A 26,016-nucleotide genomic window follows, 5' to 3' on the forward strand; every position below is an offset into this window, starting at 1 on the left:
TTGAGATCCTTTTAAGAGGCCCAGAAGGGCCATACCAATCATCTGAAATGACAGAGCAGGGGGCTCTAGATATGGAGATCCTGTCACGGCATCTACGTGGTGAAGAGACACGGTGCAGTTTCCCGGGTATGAGCCCCTGCGGCTTTGTGCCCAGCGTTCTGGACACGGAGGCCAGTACACCTGCCTGCTCTTCCCAGGGTCTCTGAACGTCAGCCTCCCGGGCCAAACTGCAGCAGTGGAGCAGGAGCGCTTAAGATCGAGAAGCATGTTTGTTAATGAACCCCCCGGGACCTTCAGAGTTGAGAGAGGCTCTGTTCCCCTAAGAGGATGAGCAACTGTGTCGTGTGCCTACACAGCACGTGATGAAGTTAGATTTCATGAACGGCTGATTGTTAACTACTATTAGTGATTATTTTACTGTTATTAAGACCTACAGATATAATGGGCTCACTGGCCAGCACAGAATTCTACGACAAGGGTTGGCAGATGGTGGCGTCCTGTCCCCACCAGACTCTCTCATACCACCTTGTCATTGCCATGCTCTTGTCCCCAGATGCCAGCAAGCCCTAATCTGTCCTCTCCTTCTGTAACTTTGTTATTTAAAGAATGTTATCTAGACCCACCACCCGATTTGTGAGCTAAGAACGGGCTTTACACTTTTTAAAAGAAATGAGATTTTTGACATATGAAAACTACATAGAATTCAAATGCCAATGTCCATAAATAAAATGTCACTGGCATACACTTTTGTGGAGCCTGCATCTGCTCTCACACCATGATGGCAGCAGAGCCTGCAAAAATAAAGCTTTCACTACCTGGCCTTTTACAGAAAAATGTAGCTGACCCTCATTCGAGAACATTCTCAAGCTGTGTGTTGCTTGGTCAAGGGTGTGCATCAGGCTGGACAGACTGAAACCTCTCTACTCTCACCATCCTAAAGCTGGTGAGCTTTTTTTTTTTTTTTTTTTTAGGATTTATTTATTGATTTGAAAGTTGAAGTTACACAGAGAGAGGAGAGGCAGAGAGAGGTCTTCCATCTGTTTGTTCACTCCCCAGATGGCCGCAATGGCCGGAGCTGCACTCATCCGAAGCCAGGAGCCAGGAGCTTCTTCCAGGTCTCCCACGCAGGCACAGGGACCCAAAGACAGGCCACCTTCTACTGCTTTCCCAGCAGAGAGCTGGATCGGAAGTGGAGCAGCCGGGACTCGAACCGGCGCCCACGTGGGATGCCAGCTCTGCAGACAGCGGCTTTATTTGCTACGCCACAGTGCCGGCCCCAAAGCTGGTGAGCTCTACCTATCTGCCAGGCACTGTCTCACCAGATGCTCATCATCATTACTCTGTGTCGGGATCAGGCCTTCCACTCTGATGCGCAGGAAGTATAGTTTTATCTTCTGCAGGTCAGCTCAGTTTCTATTTTGAGCCTTCTACCAAGTGGCAGGAACCAGAATTCTGAGCCTTATGCCATTTCTCTTAGGAAGGGTGGACATTCCTGGAGACAAGGCATTTGGTCTTTGGTGGTTAGCACTTGGTGTGCACCCCAGCTGAGATGCCCAATGCTGTTCGCAGTCCTCATGCAGGCTGTCTGCTTCCCATTCCTCTCTGCCACCAGACAGCCTCACTGGGGCTGGTGCCTTCCCTTTCAGCACGAGAGTTCACTTGGCTTCTATGCCAGGTCCTCCCTCTTGGGCCTGCATCACAATCTTGCACATGTGTTGTATCACAGATGCCTCAATAACATTTCCTGATCAATAGTTTCTGACCCAGCAGGGCTGCAAGGGGGTTTAAGAATTTGCATCTCAAACAAGTCATTAGTCATTTTGACTGTTAGTGGTTAAGGGACCCTCTGTCCCACACCATTCTGGGGCTCTGGGAACTCAGGTCTACCTAGCTATAAAAACCTTAGAGACTGGCCGGCGCCGCGGCTCACTAGGCTAATCCTCCGCCTTGCGGCGCCGGCACACCGGGTTCTAGTCCCGGTCGGGGCAACGGATTCTGTCCCGGTTGCCCCTCTTCCAGGCCAGCTCTCTGCTGTGGCCAGGGAGGATAGCCCAAGTGCTTGGGCCCTGCACCCCATGGGAGACCAGGAGAAGCACCTGGCTCCTGCCATCAGATCAGCGCAGTGCGCTGGCCGCAGCGCGCCAACTGCGGCGGCCATTGGAGGGTGAACCAACAGCAAAAGGAAGACCTTTCTCTGTCTCTCTCTCACTGTCCACTCTGCCTGTCAAAAAAAAAAAAAAAAAAAAAAAAAAAAAAAAAAAAAAAAAAAACACCTTAGAGACTATGATCTCCACTTCTCTCAGATAAAAAGATCCAGGTCGCTCACCTCTGCTCCAGACACTGGCTGGAGTTTTTGTATTATTTCTTTCCTACCATTTAGAGAGTGACTCCTAGACCTGGCTGTACATTGGACCACCTGGGGAATTTTAAAAGCTTTTAGTGTTCATGTCTCTTCTCTACCCCAAATCCAGAATTCCTGATCTAATAGGCTGGGATATGGCCTGGGCTTTGGGATTTTTAAGTCACTTAAGTGGTCCTTGTGGGCAGGGAAGGTTGAAAGCCATTTCTGTGGGGCAGCATGCTAAGAATGTTCTGGAATGGCAGCATCATAATCCCCTGGGAACATATTAGAAATACAGATCCTCCTGCCCCACCCAGATACCCCAGCTCAGAATTTCTGGGGCTGGGGTCCAGAATCTGCATTTGATGGCTGTCAAGGGGTTCAGAAAAAACAACCCAGAAACTCTAGGGACCCTACAGTCATCCGAGATCTTGGAACTTCCCTTTCCCTTTCCATTTCCTGTTCAAGTATAGGGATAAGGGAAGACAGGCTGCTGCATCATCCTACATTGTCCTAAAGATATTATTCTAGTCTCTACTCCCTGTTTTGGAGCAGAAACATTAAGTGGGCTTTTGACTTCGAAGTCAGGATGATTACTGCCCTTCCCTTGCTGACAGCTCTTTCCCATGTACCAGAAACATCCAGCTTCCTGGGCGTAGGGAAAGGCTTTGAGGCAAAGGAAGGAGTATGCAAAACCACCACTGCTTAATATTGCACACACTGATTCCCCACCCAGCTGCCTGAGGTAAGTAGTCTTAGTTTTTCAGGGAGACTGAGGTTGGAGTTTAGGATCTGCCTAGATCTCGCTCCAGAGCTTGAAGTGTTAAAAACCTTCACGCTCTCTCATCTTGCCCGTCTCCAAGTCTGTTGCTTTCTGTCCCCAGGGCTGTGGGCTGTGATCAACAACGCTGGGATCTTTGGCTTCCCTGCAGACGGGGAGCTCATTCCCATGAATGAATACAAACAGTGCATGGCCGTGAACTTCTTTGGAGCTGTAGAAGTCACAAAGACATTTTTGCCTCTGCTTAGGAAATCCAAGGGGAGGCTGGTGAACATCAGCAGCATGGGAGGTAAGTTGACCTTTTCCGCCATGGTCATAGGGTGCCCGGCACAAGACAGGGCTGGCTGCATTCGTTGGGGGCTGAACCAGAATGCAACGCATGCAAAGGCAGAGCTGGCTCAGGATTCATTAGATTGTAGATCCACTGTTGAACTTAATACAGTAAAACCTTTCTCTCCTTTTAAGTCCTTTTGTGCACAGAATCTTGTAAGTAGTGCACTCACTGCTGGGGATTTAGGATTCTTGCATATTTTCACAATGTGACTGCCAGCGTCCAAGCTCCCTAGATTTGGATGGGTATCATGTTCTACCACAAACAGCAGCATTGGCAGCTGTGTGTTCTCACCCCTCTCTGAGCTCAGCAAGCTCTGAGGCTGAGCTGGCAAATACCTTCCCTGGCTTTGTACTGTCAGGACTCTGGGGTCTGCCTGCTTTTGTCCCCAGCATTATGCAGCCTCAACACAGCTAGGCCAGGATGGAGCACTTGATGACTTGTCTCTCCACCTCAAAGAACGGTCAAAACCTTGAGGCAAGGGCCAGACAATCTCCCTTGCCATCGATGTTGCCCAAGCACATGACATCACATCATTCCTCCCATGACAGATGCTTTAAAACTGGGGTCCCCTGGAGCCTTCCCCAGCTTTGGGGTTGTCTATTGGATCCCTACAGGCATGAGTGGGGATTTAGGACTCTAGCATTCTGTCTCCCAACAAACAAATACTATTCCTCATTGAAGGGTCATTTGGTTTTAAGGAAGGTTTTATAAAATAAAGCATTCAACCAGATGGTTTTTGTTTGGCTAGTTTTTGGTATGTGTGTGTGTTTTACAGTGTGCACAACGGTCCTGAAAGAATTCCTTTCTGAGAGATTCACTGTGCTTCCTCAACAATGATTGCTGTTCATCACACTCCCTATCTGGCTGTACCTCAGTCACTTCCTTGAAACTAACTGCTGAGTGTGTCTTTGACTACTAGTCAGTTGGTCTAAGGCATAAGCAAGGGAAGTGGGGAGGGAAGAAGACAGGGGGGAGAGGGAGAGGAGGAGGAAAAAGGGAGAGGAAGAAGAATAAGGAGGAGAAATAGGAGGAAAAAAGGGAGGGGAGAGAGAGGAAGATAGAGAGGGAACGAGAGGGAGAGAGAGACAGCCAGACATGGAGTAACAGGGAGAGATGTTGTTTAGCTTAGTTAGGAGCAATAACATTATAACATATAATGTTATTGTTATGATAACATATAATAACATACAGTGTTATTGCTCCTAACTTGTATGAGAACCCTGAAGTATTTCCAGTTTCATGCTATCTTGCTGAAGCACAACAAATTCAGAGGAATAACACTTGCAATATCTTGCCCTAGGCTTTGTTCTCAACTAAGCCTTCACATTTTTGACCCCTACAGAAGGTTTATGTTTCTCAGGTGCCTGGTACGGTCTGGAACATCTGGCAGGGTCTCAGACTGTCCAGCCTCACTCATTCAGCCAGTGTTACTGCAGTGACTGACCTCTGCCTTCTCCTCGGCACACTGATGAAAGTGTTTTTTTCCTTTTTCTCTTTGCTCCTGACTCGGAGCAGCTCATTCATTTCTAGGATTTTACTTTAGTTGCCGCTGATGTGGAGAATATTCATATCTGCTACAGGCCCAGTGTCTGGCAGGTGTCAGCTGTTAATAAATGAGGAAATGCAAGTGTGTGAAGGTGGGAAAATGAAGGGAGCAATGGGTGAACGAGGACTTTCAATGCGGACTTTCAATGCGTGTGCGTCTCCCGTTTGGTCTCTCAAGCTCTTTCCATGTGGTGTTCTATCATTTATTTCCACTGAAGGAAAACCTTGAGTGTTACACTAAATCACACGTCTCACTCCTATTCTCAACCTCTCCTTGTGCAAATTCTTCACACTCGGCCTTACCATTTCCTTTCCACTGTCTTAGGATCATCACCAAGTCCACACATCTGCAACCAAACTTGCTGTCAGCCCGCAGTTTGCCCTGCGGACTTCCTTCTGCCTTTCCTGGCCTTTCAAGTGTCAGAGCTTAGAGCTGTCTCTGTTATGTGCATTCCTGTGCCTCTTTATCCTACCCCATCAACAATGTTGGATCCTTAAGTCCCAGAGAAACTCCACAAATGAGCTCACCTGTCGGGCTCAGACACTACCCATGGTATCTTATGGAGTTGTTAAACAGCACCAAGAAATCAGAAGAGCTAGGAGGCATGTGTACCCGCTGGGACAGGGAGTCTGTAAGAAGACCGTCACAGCCTCCTCTGGCTTGCTTTGCTTGTTCTTCCTGACAGAGGGCAGAGATGGGATGGCTTACACAACAGAAATTTCTTTTCTCATGGTTCTAGAGGCAAGAAGTCCCAGAGCGAGGAGTTTGCAGGGCTGGCTTCTCCCGGGGCCGGTCTTCTGGGCTTGCGGATCTTCATCACAAGCTCACGTATCATCCCTGTCGGCCCGAGTGCAGCCCTGGCATCTCCACCTCCGCTGCCAGGGGTGCCAGTCATGCAGAATCGGACTCCTTGGCTTCCTTGGAACTTCATCACCTATTTCAGGGCCCTATCTGCGAAGGCGTTCCTGTACTAAAGCCCTAGGTGTCAGGGCTTCCACATGGGAAGTTTGCTAGGAGGAAGGGGTGTGCGTGTCATTCTGGGCCTAACACAGATGAGGGACAAAGGGATTCAGCAGAGAACACAATGAAGGAAAACCTAGTCCTTACTAGAGGGTTTTTGAAAAATAGGAAAGATTTTGAGTAGAGAAAAAGAAAAGCTAGATTTTAACACAAAGACTAGGAAACTCAAAATATGTGTAAAAGGCACTAAGAACCAACAAATCCGCAAAAATTAACATCCAATGTGATGCCAGATCGGTGACGGACGTCTTGATAATTTTGGAAAATGTGCTTTTTTTGGGAGTGTGCTGCTGCTGCTATTTTTCTCATTTTGCAGCGGGGAGCAAAGAGAGAGGCAGGCAGTGACCACCAGGAGGCTTCTTCCAAGAGAGCATGGTTGCCCTGACCCACCACATTACTCCAGCCCCCGAATGACAGGAATGCACGCACTGCAGATTTATTGTAGGACGTTGACCAGCCAGGAGCAGCTGAGATAGAATGGGTAAATCTGCTTCTGCTGTTTGTGGCTGTAGATCAGATGGACCCCCAACATGAACAGAGGATGCTTGAGTAGGCACAAAAATGCCCCCCCAAAAGATAGTCACATCCTAATCCCCAGAACCTGCACCTTTGTGGTCTTATGTGGCAAAGGGGACTGCATAGATGTGACAAGTGAAGGACCCAAAGATGTCATTCTGGATGATCGGGGGGGGGGGGGGGAGGGGGGGAGAAGGTGGGGGTGGGACTCAACCACAAAGGGCTGTGTAAGAGGGAGGCAGGAAGGTCACAGCTAGAGAGAGAGATTCGAAGATGAGGTAGGGGCCCTGAACCAAGGAACAAAGGTGTCTTTGCCAAAAGGAACACAGCTCCATTGACACCTTGAGTTTGGCTCAGTGGGATGCCTGACCTCTGTAAGAGGAAGATAATAGATTTGTATTGTTGAAGCCATTAAGAGTGTGATAATTACAGCAGCAATAGGAAACAAATACTCCTGGTCTGATCTGGAGATCAGGGCAAAAATGTCTGGACCCACAGCAGTTTCTTTACATCCACTTTCCCTTATGTCCATCGATTTCCAATCCCCGCAAACAGCCATGGGCCTGGCCTTTCCAATACCCAACAGCAGCTGTCACATCAAGGCTCACCCTGCGCCAGGCCATACGAGCACTCCTCCAGGACATCTCCTGGTAGTTTTAATGGCCAGAGCGAGGTACCGCTCTTAGTGAGGTACCAGAGGTTGCTTGCTGCAGTGAGAAGTGCATGTTTAACAACCCCCATTTAGCTATCTCTATGGGTCAATATTTAATTATCTTCAGTTGGTGATATATCATAGGTACCTCATCTCCTATTTCAAACATTGTCCTTTCCCCCAGTTTAAAGGCTATTCCTCTCTGGCTTCTGTAACCCAGATTGGGTCACAACCATTCCGGGAGACTTCTGCCCACATAATCACATGCTTAATGTCTCTCCCAGGCAAACAGTGTAGCTTTAAACCCCAATCCTGACAAGGCAGCTGGATAAATATTTAACCCAGGATAACAGGAATTTGGAGGTATGTATGGCAGTGGGAGAATCTCTGTTTGACAGATCTAGAAGCTTTTTTCTAGCCACTCTTCCTCTGAGAGAATCCCCAAGTAAACACTTAAGTATGGTTGCACGCTATGCTTGAACAAGGACGCCTTGTGCAGCGACTCAGGCCTCAGGGACTGTGAGACAGGGTGGTTTCAATCTCCCTCTTCTCTTCCCAGCTGGGAGGACTGGGCCAGGTCATCTCACCTGTCTGTTTTATCCTCTGCAGCACCTGGGTGCCATTTGTCAAACGCATTAGGGCTCCGGGCAGGGGGCATTTCTCAACCCTCATGTATTGACATCTTAGGACAGAGGGCAATTCTGCAGCAGGGAAGTGGGACACAGGGGGGGCTGTTCTGTGTAGTCTATGATGTTCAGTACACCTGTATCCTCAATCCACTAACCCCCGGTCATGACAAATTCTCAGCCAGTGCCACAAGTCTCCTGGGAGCAAAATGCACCCCCACCCACCCACCCACCCAAGTTGAGACCCTGTTATCTCGGTTGTTGATTTCAGTGCACTGTGGCTCTGAGTGCTGTGCATAGTTACTGGTATACAGATGAGGCACCTCCTACTGAGAGATAGTATAATTGCTGCCCACCACACCAAGCTGTTTAAAATACATTAATATTACTTTATACCAAAGCAGGCCACCTGAGAGAGTCTACAAATTAAAAGATCCAGGAGCGTTTGTGGCTCCAGCCTTGATCTGTGTCCTGGTCCCCCGTGGGCTGTAGGATCATTTCTGGACTTTTCCTTGCTGATCCAGCACCTTAGGGAATTATCTGGAAAGTCAGGCAGCCTGTCCCTTGGTGACTTTGTGGTGTGACAGGAAGCCAAGGCTGAGACTTCCTGCCCCGACTCCCTTGCCAGCTACTGTGGGGCAAGGGAGCGGAGCCAGATTGAGTGAGCTTGTGCGTGCTGGGCGGCGCTAGATGTTCACACACCTGAAGTCATTTAACTCTGGCATCTGCAAGGTGCAGATAGGAGTTGGTTTTCTAGATCAAGCGCTTGCTTGTTCAGGTTCATACACCTGGTAAGCGAAGGAGTCAGGGTTTAAAACCAGGAATGTTTTAACCTAAGTTCTACTGTCTTCCCACTTTTCTAGGCTATCAAGCCAGAACTTACTAGGCAAGCAACGAACATAAAAAACACAAACCCTCAAGAAAAAAAATCAACCCTAACTCCGGCCTGTTTAAACGATAATTAAGAAAGTGTCAGGGATTTAGGGCTTCCTCCTACCCAGTGCTTCCCAGACTTCAATGTGAGAATCACCTGGGGACCTTGTTAGAAATGCAGAATCTGGCTGAGCTGGTCCGGGTGGGGCCTGAGGTTCTGCTTTGCTATTAGTAGGCTCTAAGTTACGTCAGTGCTGCTGCTCCCTGGACTGCACTTCCAAGCTTTGGCTGCATCAGAAGCACCAGGTGGGCTTCCAAAAGCACAGTTGCTGCAAGTGCAAGCTGGTGCAGCTGCTGTGGAAAACATGCGATAGGACTTCAGTACGTGGATCTATCGTGGGACCCAGGAATCCCAGGCCTAGCTCTCCACAGCCATCCCTCAGTCGCCACGGGCGATGGGCCCTGCACTCCCTCACCCCCTCCACCGTGCATATCAAACTGTGTGGCTGCTGCAGCCCCTCAAGCTCACATAAAATGGTGCAATGTTGCATAGAAGCTATGCATTTCCTCTTTATATCGTCGCTGGATTACTCAAATACTTACTACAAGATAAATGCTGTGTAAGTAGATGTTATACTATATTGGTTAGAGAATAATGACAAGAAAACTGAGTTTGAACACATTAACTCTAGACACACTTTTTAAACAACTTCTTTGATCCACAGCTGAATCCACGATGCAGCACTCACAGATAAGGAAGGCCGCTTGTGTCTAAGAGAACAGAAAACACGCAAACACTGTCCACAGATGTCCAGAGCAGTATTACCCAAGATATAACCCCAGCGCCCACAGGCAGGCCACTGGACCCAGAGTGTGGCATATTCACACAGTGAAATAGTATTTAGCCTTGAAAAGGAGTGAAGCGTTGATCTGTGTTACGCTATGAACAGACCTGTAAAACATTATGCCAAGTGTAAGAAACCTGGCACGAAATCCATGCGTTGTATGACTCCACCTTTAAAAAGTGTCTGGAACAGACAAACCCAGAGAGACAGAAAGCCGACAAGCTGGGGCCTGGGAGACGGCAGAACAGAGTGACTGCTTAGTGGGCATGGGGTTTCCTTTAGAGGTGACAGAAATGTCCTCAAACTAGGTAGAGGTGATGGCTCCCCGACACAAGTGTGCCAAATGCACCCTGCATCGCATACTTTAAAATGGTCAAAGTTGTTTGATGTTTTATTTCCATAGAAAAAATGTCTAGGGCTCAGCCCCAGAATTTCTGGCTTCATGGGTGTGGATCCGCCCCGAGGATTTCTCTAACAGACTTCCAGGTGCTGCGGCTGGTTCTCAACCATGCTTGCAGTAACAAGGTGATGGACTTTGAAACACTTGGAGCTATAGACATGGTGAAACTAGGAGGAAACCATCGGGTACTGTTGCTTTCCACAGTACCCTGCTCAGTGGAGAGAACACCTGCCACCCCTCCCAAACCATGTGCTTGGCATGCGTGCTTCAGCTTGGAGAAGTCCAATGAACGTGTAAATTTTGTTGCTTGACTTGACTCCAGCTGACCTTGGAAGAAGCAAGAAATTGGCTGATAGCCTTAATTATCTTCTCCTGAGACAAGATCATGCTAGTCTTGGCCTGGATTATTAGATAAGCATAGGCTAACTTGGGCAGGCAATCTTGGTACCCCTTCCTATACCACCTCAGGCAGAAAGGTTGCAACATTTCAGCTCCCTGATGTGTTAATAGGGTGTTTATTTGCAAAGCCTTTTCTCTTTCATAATTTCCATGTAGCCATGCAGCCTCAGGTTAGAAAAACAGGTCTCTTCACCTAAGTGTTGAGAAGTTTGTGAAGTCCTGTGTTATCTCCAAGGGCATCAAGACCTTTGGCTGGGCAAATATTAGGAAATGTTACCAACTCCTGGCTTATGTCAACCCAAGAGAACCAACACGAGATCTGCAGCCACTGATGGTGGGGGAAGGTGAGAGGAGAAAGGGAGTCTCTCCATTGCTTCCATAAGCTCCAAAATGGTAACTTCCACTCGCCTGTTTTTAGTTCATTCCCAATAATACACCACAGTGGATAGGAAAGACAATGACTGACAGAATGAGTGACAAAGTCAATGCTGAATTTATGCACCTGCTGGACAGGGGAACACAGGCCAGGGAACCAATTCACTGAGTAGTTTGCTGAGGCAGAAAAGGCTGAAGAAATATGTTGGAGAATAAGGGGGTGATGTGTTCATGGGGGGCCATATTAAGAAGGACAAGGGGGTGATGTGTTCATGGGGGGCCATATTAAGAAGGACAAAGTTTGCAGCCTGGGTATAGGAACAGCAGAGTGAGTTCGGAGTTCTCCACGTGGTTGGTGAGAAAGCTCAGGCTACTGTCACAGATCCATGGCCTTCTACAACATCAACCTGTTATCTCCCAGTTCTGAAGGCTGGGAGGCCCAGATCAAAGTGTCAGCAGGGACGGGTTCTGGTGAGGGCTTTGCCTTCCTGGCTTTCAGAGGGCTGTTTTCTTGCTATGTCCTCACATGGCTTTTCCTCAATGTGTTTAGGGGGAGAGGGGGAGGGAAAGAGAGAAAGAAAAAATGAGAGAGAGAAAGAGAACAAACTAGCAAGCTCTCTGGTGTCTCTTATGTGGTCAGACCGAGGCCCCATCTTTCTGACCTCAGAGTCTTTATCTCCAAACATGGCTTCGATACGTGAAATCCAGGGAACACACACACTCGGCCCCTAACAAGAGGTCACCTGTTAGTTAAGTCAGCCTGTAACAGGTGTCTCCAAGACTTTCAGCTGTGCGGGAAGAGAAAGTCCCATGGATCTGCTGTACAACACTGTCACTACAGTTAACACTGTTAACTCACAATCCTGTTAAGAAGGGGCATCTCAAACGTTAACACAAAAGAACTTAAATTTAAAAATTAGAGAATCTAATGAGGCAAATGAGGAAGAGTTACGTCAAGTCAGCAAGGAAGAAAGCCTTGAGACACTGTGAGTCTAGGTCAGTGAGCCTTGGACGCCCACAGATACTTTAAACATTAATAGAAAACATTTACCACTAGGTTGGATCTAAAAGGTTGAACCCCACAGTACTGCCATTTTATACTTATAAACTGGTCTAATCTTGGCAGTTTTGCAGGGTTCAACATAATATGAAAGATAAATGTGTCTGAAATGTTTGGTCCAATGCACGTTTTTGTTTGGCTTGATAATGGAGGCTATCATTCATTCTCACCCTAATTGCTGTCATATTTTTTGTCTTAGTCCACATTTATTGTCTAGCAGAGAACCTGAGACTAGGCAATTTATACTGAGCAGAAACGCATTGACTCACGGTTCTGGAGGCTGGGAGGTCCAAGATCCAGGAGCCAGCATCTGGTGAGGTCCTTCTTCTCACCCATGGTGAAAAGCGGAGGGAGAGAGGAGGGGGAGAGAGGAGCTCTGCTCCCCAAGATAACGGCGTTCATCTGTTCACTGCGCCCTCAGAGCCTAACCAGCTCCCATGAGGCCCCACCTCCCAGCATGCTGCACTGGGGATTTCGCTCTCCACCTGTGCTTTTGAGAGGACACATTCAGGCCACAGCACTTCTATCATCCTCACGGCATCCATCGTAAGGAAGGCTCATGTTCAGACACACATGACCAGAAAACCCCCAAGTTCATCGTCAAGAGTTAGTATTCAAAAGGGTCTCCTGGACTGGTTTTAAGTGCAGGTTCTGATTCCATAGCTCTAGGGTGGGTCCCAGTAATCCACCTCAGAAACAGTGCTGCTGGGATTTTGAAGCAGGTGCACTTATCACTCTCAGAAGCACCGAACATATGGAGCCTTTTGGGCAATTAAGATATAATTGGGAAGTACTTGAGTAGCACCAATGATAGAAAGCCCTTGTCGAGAGCTTACTGTGTGCTAGGTACTATTCTCACATATTAATTCATTTAATTTTCCTGACAACCTGTGATTCATATACTATCACTATCAACTAAGTTGGAAGGCCAAGGTACACACACATAAAGTGACTTTCCTGAGAACAGGTGGCTAATCAATGGCAGAGCTGGGATTTGAACACAGGTAGTGTTGGCTCCCAGAGTCTGGAGCCTAGCCATGGCTGGCTGCCTTCCAGCTGGCCAGTCTTCATCACCTATCAAAATCATGGAACAGTGCAAGCTTATTTTAAAAACCTGGGGTTACCATGCAAACAACAGTGTGACTTTGCGCAAGTTTTTTTTTTTTTTTTTAAACTTCTTTAGTCCTTCTCCCCAAGGAAGGACTTGGTTTTTAAGCAGTAAGCTTTTGTTAAATTAAAAATCAGGGGCTGGCACTGTGGTATAGTGGGTAAAGCCACCACTTGCAGTGCTGGCTTCCCAGATGGGCACCAGTTCAAGTCCTGGCTGCTCCACTTCTGATCCAGCTCTCTGCTATGGCTCGGGAAAACAGTAGAAGATGGCTGAAGTCCTTGGGCCCCTGCACCCACATGGGAGACCCAGAAGAAGCTCCTGGCTCCTGGCTTCAGATTGACACAGCTCTGGCCATTGTTGCCATCTGGGGAGTGAACCTGTGGATAGAAGACCACCCCCCCCACCGCCTCTGCCTCTCTGTAACTCTGCCTTTCAAATAAATAAATCGTTAAAAAAATTAAAAATCACTTAAATAAAAATCAGCTGGTCATCTGTGACAAGCTTTGTTTGATTGGAGCTTGTTTGATGCCAGATGTTATTTTGAAATTATATCAGTTAAGCTTTGGGACTTTTTGTTTTAGGAGACTGGATCAAACTTCAAATCAATTTAAACTCAAAATGGAAGAGGATTTTATTAGGTCACCAATTGGCTGGGACCAAGTTTTAAGATGAAATCATCAAAATTTCCCCCACCAATAATCTTTATTCCCCCTCCAGTGCCTCCTTTCTTGTTTCTGCTCATGTGATTTTTCTCCACTTACCTTCTCCTATGCTGCAGCAAAAACAGCCCGCTAAAAGCTCTAGTCCGCTACCAATAACAGCGTGACAGTACAGCTAAATCAGCAGCCAGAAATCAACAGCAAAGCCTCTTCTCCTCCTGCATCCATACCTATTTCTAAGAAGGGCTGTGACTCAACATGGGGCACCCATTCACCCCCAACTCCATCTCTCTATTCAGGTGGTAGGGGATCGTTATTGGCCAGTCTGCCTCTTTTAATGAGAAGGCAGAACCACCGGTAACAGTCTTCCTGGAAAGACAGGGAGAAGAGGATATTATATGGGCTACACCAAAGCTTTAATAATAATACAGACACAGTGGTAATGACTGCCAACAGCTATTCTAGAGTGGGAAGAATCACCACATTCCTCAAGTTGTATGTATGAAATGCATGAAGTTTGTATTCCTTAAATAAAAGGTTTTGGGGGAAAAAAGGAAGTATTCTAGGTATCTGTTCTTCAATGCCATCCTGTTTTTTAATTGAATTTTTCCCTGAGGTACTTATAAATTTACCTGAAGTTGCAAAAAATATTTTGTGTACCTTTTATCTAGTATAATCCAATTCTTGAGATTTTGCAGAACTATAGTATGATATTACTGCATATTGACATTGATACAATCTGCTAGTCTGTGTTTTCCCTCATTTTACTTGTATTTGTGTGTGTATGTGTGTGCGTGTGTGTGTGGTTCCATACAGTTTTATTATCTCATTTTCTTTTCAATTAAGTTGTGCGGCTTTCAAACGACTGAGGTTAGGCAGACAGTTTCATTGCGTGACTGGAAATAGCCAATGTGTCTATTGGAAGTTGCCTTTTTAACAAACCACATGTGGGTAAGGCACCAGGGCCCTTGTAATCCACACTCCCTCTTTGTGTAGATATGAGCCCAGGGTGTTATGGGGGACCAGGAAGACGTAGCTGGAAGCTTATCTAGAAATAAGCATGAATCCTTCTCATGACAATTGTGAACGACAGTTTAGACCTCGCTTTGACAATGAGCGTTAATGAATGTTAGATGTGGGTGTGAGCCATGTTTTATGGTCTCAGAAACTCATGTAGAAAATTTTAACTTTCGGTTGGAGGTAGGGCTCAAGCAAGAGAGCTCAAGGCCAAAAAGCTACTGTCCCACGAACAAAGCAGTCCTCATTGGAAGACCAGCAGAGACAGGCGCAGGCACCAGCAGCTTACTGCAAGCCGGAGTCAGAAAAATGAAGACAAGCACATGTGCGAAAGCCCTTTTTGGTTTCTGAGAATCATCAACGCTGAAAAAGCTGGTGAAAAGCAGGGTACCTAGAAAGACAAGACGAAGGAAACTGGAGCTCCTGCACCCACGCCAGAACAGTTAGGAAAATATCCTGTGGGTTTTAGGCAGAGTAAAACACCTCTGAAGTCATCCCCAGCTTTTGCAGAGGTCCTCTGGACTCTTAAAGTACAGTGTCTTTTTTTTTTTAATTGGCATACACATTGGAGCTGATTCTGTGGCATAGTGGGCCTAAGCCTCCACCTGCAGTGCCAGCCTCCTATAGGGGCGCAGGTTTGAGTCCCGGCTGCTTCACTTCTGATCCAGCTGTCTTCTATGGCCTGGGAAAGCAGTGGAAGATGGCCCAAGTCTTTAAGCTCCTGCACCCATGTGGGAGACCTGGAAAAATCCCCTGGCTCCTGGCTTCGGATCAGCTCAGCTCCAGCTGTTATGGCTATTCATGGAGTGAATCAGCAGATGGAGGATCTCTCTCTCTCTCTCTCAAATAAATAAATCTGCTTTTAAAAAATTGACATACACAAAACTGCTCATATTTGCAGTATACAATTTGACAAGTTTAGATGTATGTGTGTGGCATGAAACTGCTGCCACAGTGAAGACAACATACAGTCCATCATCCACCATACTTGTCCATCCTTTCTAATTCCTTTCTCTTGCTCCCCCACCCCCCCACTTCCCAAACTCCATATTCATTTGCTGGAGCGACCATAACAAAATACCATAGACTGTATGGCTTAGTCAGCAGAAACTTGTTCCATACATTCCTGGAGTCTACAAGTCGGAGATGGGTGCCAGCACGGTCAGGTTCTGGTGAGGGCTCTCTTCCTGGCTTGCAGATGGCCACCTTCTTGTTGGGTCCTCACAAAGCAGAGATTGAGGTGAGTAAAATCCCTGATGTCTCTTCTTGAAAGGGCACGGATCCTATCAAAAGGGCCCCACCTTTGTGATTTAATTACCTCCAAGGGTTCCATTTCCAGGTACCAACACACTAAGTATTAGAGCTTCAACATTTGCATGTGGGGGGAGGCACAGCTCAACCACAGCACAGCCACCCTGCAGGGATCCACTGCTGTGTTCATTAGAGATTAGTTTGCATTTTCTAGGATGTTCCACCAATGGAGTCAGAATCAAAATATACTCTTTTCTGTTTGGCTCTTTCTGTTGCCATACCTGGTTTGAGGCATCCACATTGTTACACTTTTCCAGTTCATTCCTTTGGATGGCTGAGTTGTGTTTCAAGGTACAGCTCTACCCCCAGTTTACCCATTAACCCAATGGATGCTTTTTAGACCAAAGAGCCCTGATGCCATGGGTCCAGTCTTTCTGGGTTCCTCATTGAGTCTGCTCACTGAACCAACCCTCTCTGTCTTCACTCTTTCATGGTTTCAGTGTCTCCCCCATGAAGATTACCAGGGATGCACCTGAATTCATTCCCTAGGGATGCTCTAATAAATCACCATGAACTGAATGGATTAAAAAAGCATATTCTTTCATTGATCTGGAGGCCAGTAGTCTAAACTAAGGTGTTAGCAGAACTATGCTCCTTCTGACAGCTCCAAGAGAGTATGTCCTTGTTTCTCCCAGCTTCTCGCGACCCCAGGTGTTTCTCAACTTGTGACGGTGTAGCTGCGGTCCCTGCCTCCACCTTCACAGGGCCTTCTCTCTGTCTCTATGTGTCCTTGTAAGAACAGCCATCATCAGATTTAGGGCTCATCCTAACCCAGGGTCATCTGATTTAGGCACCTCTGCCTTAATTACATATGCAAAGACCCTCATTCCAAATAGATCGTTTCCATTTCCTGGTTTCCTTTGATCCTACCTTTGATCCCTCCTTCCTCACAGTAGGTTCAAGGATAAACTCAGTTCAAGACTCAATTTCAACAGCATCTAAACTAAACCTGAGTTAACATGGAATAAAGAGCATCTGCCCCAGCCCTAGAATAAGTCCTTCCTCAAACCCTCTTACCCAGGTGTGTGTTTTTCTTTACTGCAACAAACGTTAAGCCCAACTTATTCAACTGGAGGTGCTGTAGTAGGTGGACTAGTGGGAAGCAGGCCCCCAACGTGTATGTCCACCTGTAATCAGAGACTGCAGGTTGGTTAAACTGGAAGATTGGGGGCCAGTGGGCAGATGCTCTTTATCCCACACAAATCACTTTTCGCTTAGAAGCTGGGCAAGATTGAGCCTTAAACTTGCTTTGTCATTGTACCAGCTGGGATGGAGGAGCCAAAGAAGGCAGAAGTGGATGAAGCCACATAATGGGAGTGACCAAGAGCATGCATTCACTTCAGTACAAAGGGCCCTCATCTGCCTTTATCTACCTTAACCTCCACTGACAACACTGTCCTGGTGTACAGTTAGGTGCTGATTAAATATTTATTGATTGAAGGAATGAAAACCTCAGACTTGATTTCTCTCTCCTGTTTTGTTCCTGTAGCAGGGGTCCCGATGGAAAAGATGTCGTCCTATTCCTCCACAAAGGCGGCCCTGACTATGTTTTCATCAGTTATGAGACAAGAGCTTTCCAAATGGGGAGTCAAAGTCGCTATTGTCCAGCCTGGAGGCTTCCAAACAAGTAGGTGCTTGGGCCTGAGAGCCCCATAGTGGTCATCCTAGAGGCTCCTCCTGGTCTGAGACCGCTCAGATTGAACCCCTCGGTGCTCCCAAAACTGGACTCAAGTCAGGCAACAGATAACGTGGCAGAAGCAGACTTTATTCAGTAACTACTGACAATGGGGCAGAGAGCTGAGCCCCACGCCCAATTGTGCAGACTGGGATGTGCTTGTTTAGAGAGAGAATGAGGGAGGGGAGGGGGGGTGAGCAGACTAAGCAGAAGGGAAAGTACAAAGCCTGGGTCACTATGGGTGCCTTGGGGCCAGCTGTGTTTGCTGGCGGTTATCAAAGTTTGGATTCTGCCTCCCACAGAGGCTGGGAGACAGGCCTTGTCCTTCTGGGTGGATGACTCCATTTCAAAGGAATCGCTCTCGGGTCCCTGGAGAGAGATGCTTCTGATGTGCAAGATACAAGCAAGGGGTCTTTAAAAAGTTCATGGAAAAGGCACACTATGAATAAACTGGAATGAATTTCAAAATTTTTGCCCAAAAAGAAACTTTTAACTCCGTTTTCCCACAAAACTTTTGAAGTCTCCTCATATGTACAAATGTAAATATATTTTATAAATATATGTAATATAGTATGTATTATATATGTAATATAATATGTATTTATAAATATATGTAACATATTTATTCATATTTACAAATTTAAGTCCTTTTTAGTAGATGCTTGAAGAAAGGATGGCAAATCAGGGGTGCGATGATGTGAACAAGCAGAACCATTTGCTGGCAGTGTGGTGTTTTCTCGGGCAGGGAGTTTAGTGGGAGGCTCGTGTCCACCCAGGCACACAGCCTTACGGTGCTAGAAGCTGTGCTAGAATTTGGTCAAGTCTTGTGGTGCTGGGGGTGGAAGGGGTTGTTATGTGCCCAGAGCTCAGCCACGCTCAGTGTCCACCCGAGAGGGTTTGGCATGGGTCAGCCTTGTCCAGGAATCGAGAGGCAGTGTCGTGTTCGCCCCTGTGGCTGCTCAGCTGCTTCTTTCTACAAGGAAACTGAGTTGGCTCAGAAGTTGGCAGCCAGCAGAAGCCTCGCTGGGTAGGAACCCAGGTCTCCTGAGGCCCACTCAGAACAGGACCCTTGGTAGGTAGGACTCTGCCACATGGGAGCATCGGTCAGAAATGTCCCCAACTGTCATCAGTTTTGATCATTTTTTCGCTGTGCCAGCCAAACCTCTCTTCCAAAATAAAATTCACAAGGCTCATATCAGGCTTATTTATGTGGATTTAGAGCTTATTTTTTTTTTATTTGACAGGTAGAGTTATAGACGGTGAGAGAGAGAGAAAGGTCTTCCTTCTTTGGTTCACTCCCCAAATGGACTCTATGGCCGGCGTTGCGCCGATCCAAAGCCAGGAGCTAGGTGCTTCCTCCTGGTCTCCCATGTAGGTGCAGGGGCCCAAGCACTTGGGCCATCCTCCACTGCCTTCCCAGGCCACAGCAGAGAGCTGGACTGGAAGAGGAGCAACCGGGACTAGAACCCGGCCCCTATATGGGATGCCGGCACCGCAAGGTGGAGGATTAACCAAGTGAGCCACGGCGCCGGCCCTAGAGCTTTTTTCCTTCAAAAGTTTGAGCAGATACCCGGGTAACATTTGTTTTGTCTCCCATTCTCATTGGCTGAGATGGTTCTTTTTTCCAGAGTCTCTGCATTTTGAAAACAGCATTTTTCTTCTCCCCCTTGAGGAACACGACTCTCCTCCTCTCCACTCTGGGAAGGGGTGGTCGGGCTCTCCTTCCGCACTCTGGATTTGTGGTCTCTGGGCATAGACGGGACCACCCCAAGCCTCAGTTCTGGGTCGTCAAGCATTTAATCAGTGATTTCAATGAAGATGTAAAACCTTGTCTAACGAGAGACCACGAACTGGAGGAGGTATTGTTAATACACTGAAAAATAACCCTAAAGGTTTGACCGTTAGCCCAAATGTACCTGGTAAAATCTGAAAAGATCAACTGAACTTCCATCTTGAAGTGCTCAGCAGCTGGGACCCTCACAAGGTTGTGGAGTTTGCTCAGGTCTCTGCGAAGGGGTTATTCTGGAAGGGAGACCGAGAGGCAGGGCCATGGACCACGCAGGGTGAGAGGCTGGACCAGGGCAGTAGGAATGGAAAGAGATGGAGTCTTCACAAGAGGTTTCCATCTTGGGGAGGAAACTTGAGAGGAGTTGGTAGAGAAGGGCAGTGGACAAAGATGAAGCCGAGTGTGCCAGAAGGGAATTCAGGCTGGGGAATGCTGGGATTCACTTTGAACCTGGCAGCACAGTTGAAGGCTTAGTGATGTGGCCCAAAGGAAAATTCCAACCCACAAATGTATGACATGACTGGGACAAGCAAGCAACTCTGCAGTTAAGTTACAGTTTCAAGGATTCAGTGTCATGGTCAGAGCTAAGCTTTCTGGGGAGTGACTTTTATCAGGTGCTGGGCCACTGGCTTTCTGCGCATTCTTTCCTGGGGTTCTTCATTTTGTGTTTTAAATTTTATTTATTTATTCAAGAAGTAGAGGGACAGACCAACAGACAGAAAGACAGAGCTGGTTCGTTTCCTAATTTCCCACAATGGCTTGGGCTAGAGTAACCCAAGGCCTGCAGCTGGGAACTCAACCTAGGTCCCCCACATGGATGGCAAGAACCCAGTTACTTGAGCCATTGAGAAATGTATCATATGTACATAAAAAAGATATTTAACACATGTAGTTTCCAAAATCTGTATATCTGTATATATGAAATACATTAAATTGTATAATAATTTTTTTTTTTTTGACAGGCAGAGTGGACAGTGAGAGAGACAGAGAGAAAGGTCTTCCTTTTGCCGTTGGTTCACCCTCCAATGGCCGCCGCGGTAGGCACTCTGCGGCCGGCGCACTGCGCTGTTCCGATGGCAGGAGCCAGGTGCTTCTCCTAGTCTCCCATGGGGTGCAGGGCCCAAGGACTTGGGCCATCCTCCACTGCACTCCCGGGCCATAGCAGAGAGCTGGCCTGGAAGAGGGGCAACCGGGACAGGATCGGTGCCCCGACCGGGACTAGAACCTGGTGTGCCGGCGCCGCAAGGCGGAGGATTAGCCTAGTGAGCCGCAGCGCCGGCCTGTATAATAAAATTTTTTAAAAATTAGCTAATAACGCCCATATGTTTAATGCCCAGATCTAAAAATAAAACACCAGCAGCATATACGATCCTCTTCCTCACAGCCCTTCCTCTCCCGATAGATAACCACCCTCTCGCTTTCCGTCAGGATCACTCATCGGCTTTTCTTCACAGTGTTACATCCATGTGCACAGCCCAGACAACAGAATTCATTTGGCTTTAATCCCTTTAGCACCTGAAATGGAGTCAATACGTGTCTGCCTGTTTGTGTCTGGTTTCTCCCCGTCAGCACCCTGATTTTTCAGTTCATCTATGCTGTGTGCGGCTGGAGCTCACTTCCACTGCCCTGTAGTGTTCTGCAAATGTGCTACAGTTTTCCTCCTGCAGAGGAGATACCTGATCACCTCTCCTTTGGGACAATTATGGCCAATACAGCTCTGGACTTTGTGCTGTGTGCTCTGTGGTTTTGGGGTGCATGAATTTTCCTATGACACATACTCGGGAGTGGAATGACTTACATCATATGCTTACCTGTCTTCAGCGCTACTGCCCAGTAGCAAACGGTTTCCAATTTCTACTCCCACCCTTCATGTACAAAAGTGTTTTCAAAAGCTCATAGAGGGGCCAGCGTTGTAGCATAGTGGGTAAAACAGCTGCCATGGACGCAGGTGTCCCATATGGGTGCTGGTTTGAGTCCCGGCTGTGCCAATCCAGCTCCCTACCAAGGTACCTGGGAAATCAGCTGAGAACGGCCTACATACTTGGCCCCTGCAACCATGTGGGAAACCCAGATGAAGCACTTGGCTCCTGGCTTTGGCTGGGTCAGCCCTGGCTGCTGGGACCATTTGGGGAGTGAACCAGCAGAGGAAGATTTCTTTTTCTCTATCTCTCCGTCTCTCTGTAACTCTGTTTTTCAGATAACTAAGTAAATCTATTTTAAACAACAAAAAGTTCAGAGAAAGTAAAATTGAAGGGTATTTATCTGGTGTGAAAAAATTTTGACATCTATGCATATGAGGGGTCTTCAAACAGTTCATGAAAAAACTATACATGAATTTCATTTTTTGCAACAAAATTCATTTAACTCTTAATTCCATTTTTCCACAAACTTTTTTAAAAATTTAAACTTTTTCACTTATTTGGGAGGCAGACACAGAGGGAGACAGATAGAGGGAGACAGCCCCCATCTGCTGGTTTACTCCTCCAAATGCCCACAATGTGCAGGAATGGGCTGGGCTAAAGTCAGGAGATAGGAATTCAATCCAGGTCTCCCACGTGGGTTACGGGAACACAATTACTTGCGCCATCACGGTTGCCTCCCAGGGTCTTGGTTATCAGGAAGCTGGAGTCAGGAGCTAGAGCAGGGCATCGAATGAACCCCGATATCCTGATATGACAGGTGTCTTTAGTGTCTTCACTGCCTCACTGCTTGGCAATATGCCCCGTCTTTACATGAACCTTTTGAAGCACCCTCGTAATGTTTTAATCTTCACCACCTCTCTAAGGGGTACGTTTCATCGACATTCTTCTCCAGGTGAGGGTGCTGAGGCTGAGTAGGTAAGTTGCCCTGTCATGGTGCTAGGTTGCTAGGTACACCACAGGGTGTGGTGCTTCAAACCAGACCCCTCGGTGCAGTAAGTACCTGGTTCATTCTTTTACACCAGGCTGCCCCTAGATGAGCTCTCTGAAGGCAGTAGGCCAGACAGCAGAAGGCTGAGAACTCGAGCTGGGACTTCCTGTCTAGATTTCACTGAAGGTGGGGAGCAAGGAAAAGAATCTTCACAGACACAGACAAGGAGCTTCTGAAGATGTTCAAAGAGGTAGACCAGATTTTCTTAGGCCTCTACAATGAAAATAGCTGAAACACATTGCATAGTTGGCAGATTCTAAGCACTGTATGTGAACTGTCTCACTTAATCCTTACCAACAAAGTAGGGACCGCAAATAGTCCCATACTGCACTGAGAAAACCCAGACTCAGAGATCCTTTCAAGCCATAGAGGTGAAATGAGACAGAGATGGGATTTCGATTCAGGTCATGTTGAAGAGTTCACCACGGGTAGCTCCAAGTGGCAGGGCATGGACTGACAACATATGTCAAATGTGGCAGATAATGGTTGACAAAAGGCTGACAGCCAGGCCACCCATAAAGAGGTCTTTGGAGACTCTGGACAGGATACCCACAAGAACTGCCAGAAGTCCATGAAATGTTTAATTGGGGAGGAGGAAGAGAAGGAAAGGAACTGCCCTGTGAAGGTAGAGGTTGCAAGAGGAACCATGGTTCAGGCACACATTTTCCAAGACTCACCTGCCTCCAGAGTAATTGTCAGGACAGTTTTTTTGTTTTTTTGTTTTTGTTTTTTTTTTTTTTTTAATATAACATTGTGCCTTAGGAAACAAGCAATTGAAACCGTGTTTGAATTTTCATGAGTGTAATTGGATTTCACTGGCTTCCATTTCACAGCCAGTCTTCCCTGTAGTCCTGATCCCGGGACTCACCAGGCTAGCAATCACGGAGCAATTATGCTCTTTGCAGGATACAGCCTGCATGGAAGTAACGTTTTGGAAACGTATCTGGAAGTGGCTATTGAAACTCAAAATGCATGTGCCTTCTGACCAGGTGGCCACACTGAGGGCTCTACTATATGTAAGAGAAGGCCAGGTTCAAACAGGAACATGGAGTCCACTTCCTGCTCACTGTGGTGTTGCTCGTAGCAGTGAAAAATGGTCCACTAAGGACTGTTCATGGAAAATTCTGTTGCTCTGGTTGAAATCTAAGCTGTTGTTCATTAATTATTTAAATACTCAGCCACTGACCAGAAGGAGTCTCTGACTTACTATTAAGCAAAACAAAACAAAGCAAACAGCAAAACAAAGTACTAGAAAAAAAGAAAAAAGCAAATTTCAGCAAGAAATGTATAGCATGTTCCCTTTTTTGTTCTTCTTTCTTGGTAAAATAAAATTAATCTAAAGCCTTCTATGTATACATACATACATATATATGCATATATTTACAAGGAGGGATGGTAGAAAGGTACATACAACTGTTAATTGAGATTGCTTTGAAAAGCATTATTAACTATATAATGAGCAGGCTTTGCAGTCATTTTTAAGTAACTATGATTTAATTTTATACTAAAAGAAGGCACCACTGTATTAAAATTCTATTTATATTTAATTATATGTAATTCATATACTTTAAAATCTACATTTAAATTAAATTACATTTAGTATATATTTTAAAAATTAAATCAGTGATACTATTACTCAGATAAAATATTTAGAATAATGAATTTAACTTTATAGAAGCATTCATTACTTCCATATTTTAAAAATCTACTATGTGCATACTATACATGTATGTGTGTGCATATTAGCATGCATGTATATAATATTATGTATTGCAGATGTTACATATTATGTGAGGTTACTTCAAAAAGTTCAGGGAAAATGGAATTAAGTTTATTTTGATACAAAAAAGTGAAATCCACAGAGTTCTCCCGTATTTCCATGAGCATTGTGAAGATTCCTGGTATGTAGAACAGTCACCTGAGGACACAGAATGTTTGTGGCAGCCTTGTGTATGAGAACCCCACTTTGAAACAGCACCAATGAGCATCGTGGTGTGATGGATAATTGATAGGATATCTGCACATTGGAAACCTGCGTGCAAGGAGAATGAACAAACGATCGTGAATAAAACTCACAAATGTGATGCTGAGAAACAACGTTAATGCTGAACAGTAAGCACCTTATGATTCCATCTACATACTTTGCCAGAGACCAGGAAAAACCACGTACCCTGGTGTGGGGACACTGGCTGCCCAGAGGCGGGTGAGAAGACCTCCGGGCTGGCTCTGTTCGGCTCCTGCTCTGATGCTGGCTACACAAGTGGCTCAGTTTATGCCAGTGCAGTCCCTTGTGTGCTATTCTGTGCGTAGGTTTAAAGGTGAATGCCATTGGAAAGGACACATGGCAAAAGGCCTTTACAATTGAGGCCCACGCACAAGCACCTGCTAGCCTGACTCCTCCTCGCTTGCCTGGCCCCTGACCCTTCGTTTCCTCTCACATCCTAGAAATCACAGGCACGAGTGACATGTGGGAGATGCATGAGAAGAAGATCCTGGAGCACCTGCCCAGCGAGGTGCTGGCGGACTACGGCGAGGACTACATCCTGACGCTGAAGCACTTCCTGGCACACATGCTGGACCATGCCAGCCCCGACTTCTCCCCGCTGATACTCGACGTGCAGCATGCCCTCTGTGCCAAGCACCCTGCAGCCTTTTACTTCCCAGGGAAAGGGGTCTTCCTGTGGCTCTGCATGGCCTCCATCTTCCCTACTGGCTTAAATGATTATCTTTGGAAAAGAAATGCTACGAAAGCACAGCACATGCCCAGAGCGCTGAGCCTGCCCAACAGGAATAAGGCCATGTAGGCCTCAAAGTTGAGGAGGGGAGAGGAAGAAGGAAGGGGAGGGGGAGAGGAGGGAGGCGCTGTTTCCCTCTTGGAGTGAAAGGGAAACTGAGACCTTCCCCTTAGAGTTGCTTCCTACTTTGCATTCCCTGTGAAATCTGTTGGGTAAGGTTCTGCAGTGAGAAAGACACCAAGCGGTGGTCCACACTAGAGAGAGTGTTAATCGGGTCCCTTCTACACACATACACGTCTCAGATACAGACCCAGCTCAGAGATACCGCAGGCCTCCTTCAGACCATCCCAGCAAAGCCTGTGTCACAATAAAGGGAGTCGCATTGATTTTTGGGTTTCTAAGGACAAATAAAACTTATGCTTACACTCTTGAGAGTGCAATAGCATTATCTCAAAAAAGAAGTGTAGATTTTAACTTTAAAATACTTTATTGCTCAAAATTTTAAGGATCTGCAGAGCCTACAGCGAGTCATCTTTTTGTTGGTAGGAGAGGTCTCACCTCGACGTTGGTGGCTGCTGAAGGTTTTGGTGGCAATGGGTCTGCCCTGTGGACTGACTCTCCCTTTCCCAACCGACTCCTCTGCGGCATGTGATGCTGTTTTTGGCACATCGCCCCACAGCAAAACTTCTTTCAAGATTGCAGTCAGGGGCCAGCGCTGTGGCCTAGCAGGTAAAGCTGCCGCCTGCAGTGCCGGCATCCCATATGGGCACCAGTTCTAGACCTTGCTGCTCCACTTAAACTCCAGCTCTCTGCTATGGCCTGGGAAAGCAGTTAGAAGATGGCCCAAGTCCTTGGGCCCCTGCACCCATGTGGGAGACCCGGAAGAAGCTCCTGGCTCCTGGCTTCGGATCAGTGCAGCTCCGGCCGTTGTGGCCATCTGGGGAGTGAACCAGTGGATGGAAAACCAATCTCTCTCTCTCTCCACCTCTGCCTCTCTGTAATTCTGCCTTTCAAATAAATAAATTAAATCTTAAAAAAAAAAAA

General features: G+C 46.8%; 1 protein-coding gene across 2 annotated transcripts in view; it reads left to right on the forward strand.

Annotated features, from left to right (window-relative positions):
- Positions 1-25,404, forward strand: part of HSD17B2 (hydroxysteroid 17-beta dehydrogenase 2) — a 60,026-nt gene extending 34,622 nt beyond the window's left edge. Inside the window, exons 3-5 of one of the 2 annotated variants that reach the window (XM_062176459.1) lie at positions 3,226-3,411; positions 17,356-17,493; positions 24,683-25,404. In XM_062176459.1, the coding sequence (XP_062032443.1) occupies positions 3,226-3,411; positions 17,356-17,493; positions 24,683-25,041 (683 nt within the window). In that variant the 3' untranslated portion in view covers positions 25,042-25,404. The remainder of the gene's footprint in view (positions 1-3,225; positions 3,412-17,355; positions 17,494-24,682) is intronic. The other variant, XM_062176460.1, reaches the window with a different exon arrangement.
- Positions 25,405-26,016: the final 612 nt, after the last annotated feature.

This window comes from Lepus europaeus, chromosome 19, assembly GCF_033115175.1.
Source record: "Lepus europaeus isolate LE1 chromosome 19, mLepTim1.pri, whole genome shotgun sequence".
NCBI lineage: Eukaryota > Metazoa > Chordata > Mammalia > Lagomorpha > Leporidae > Lepus > Lepus europaeus.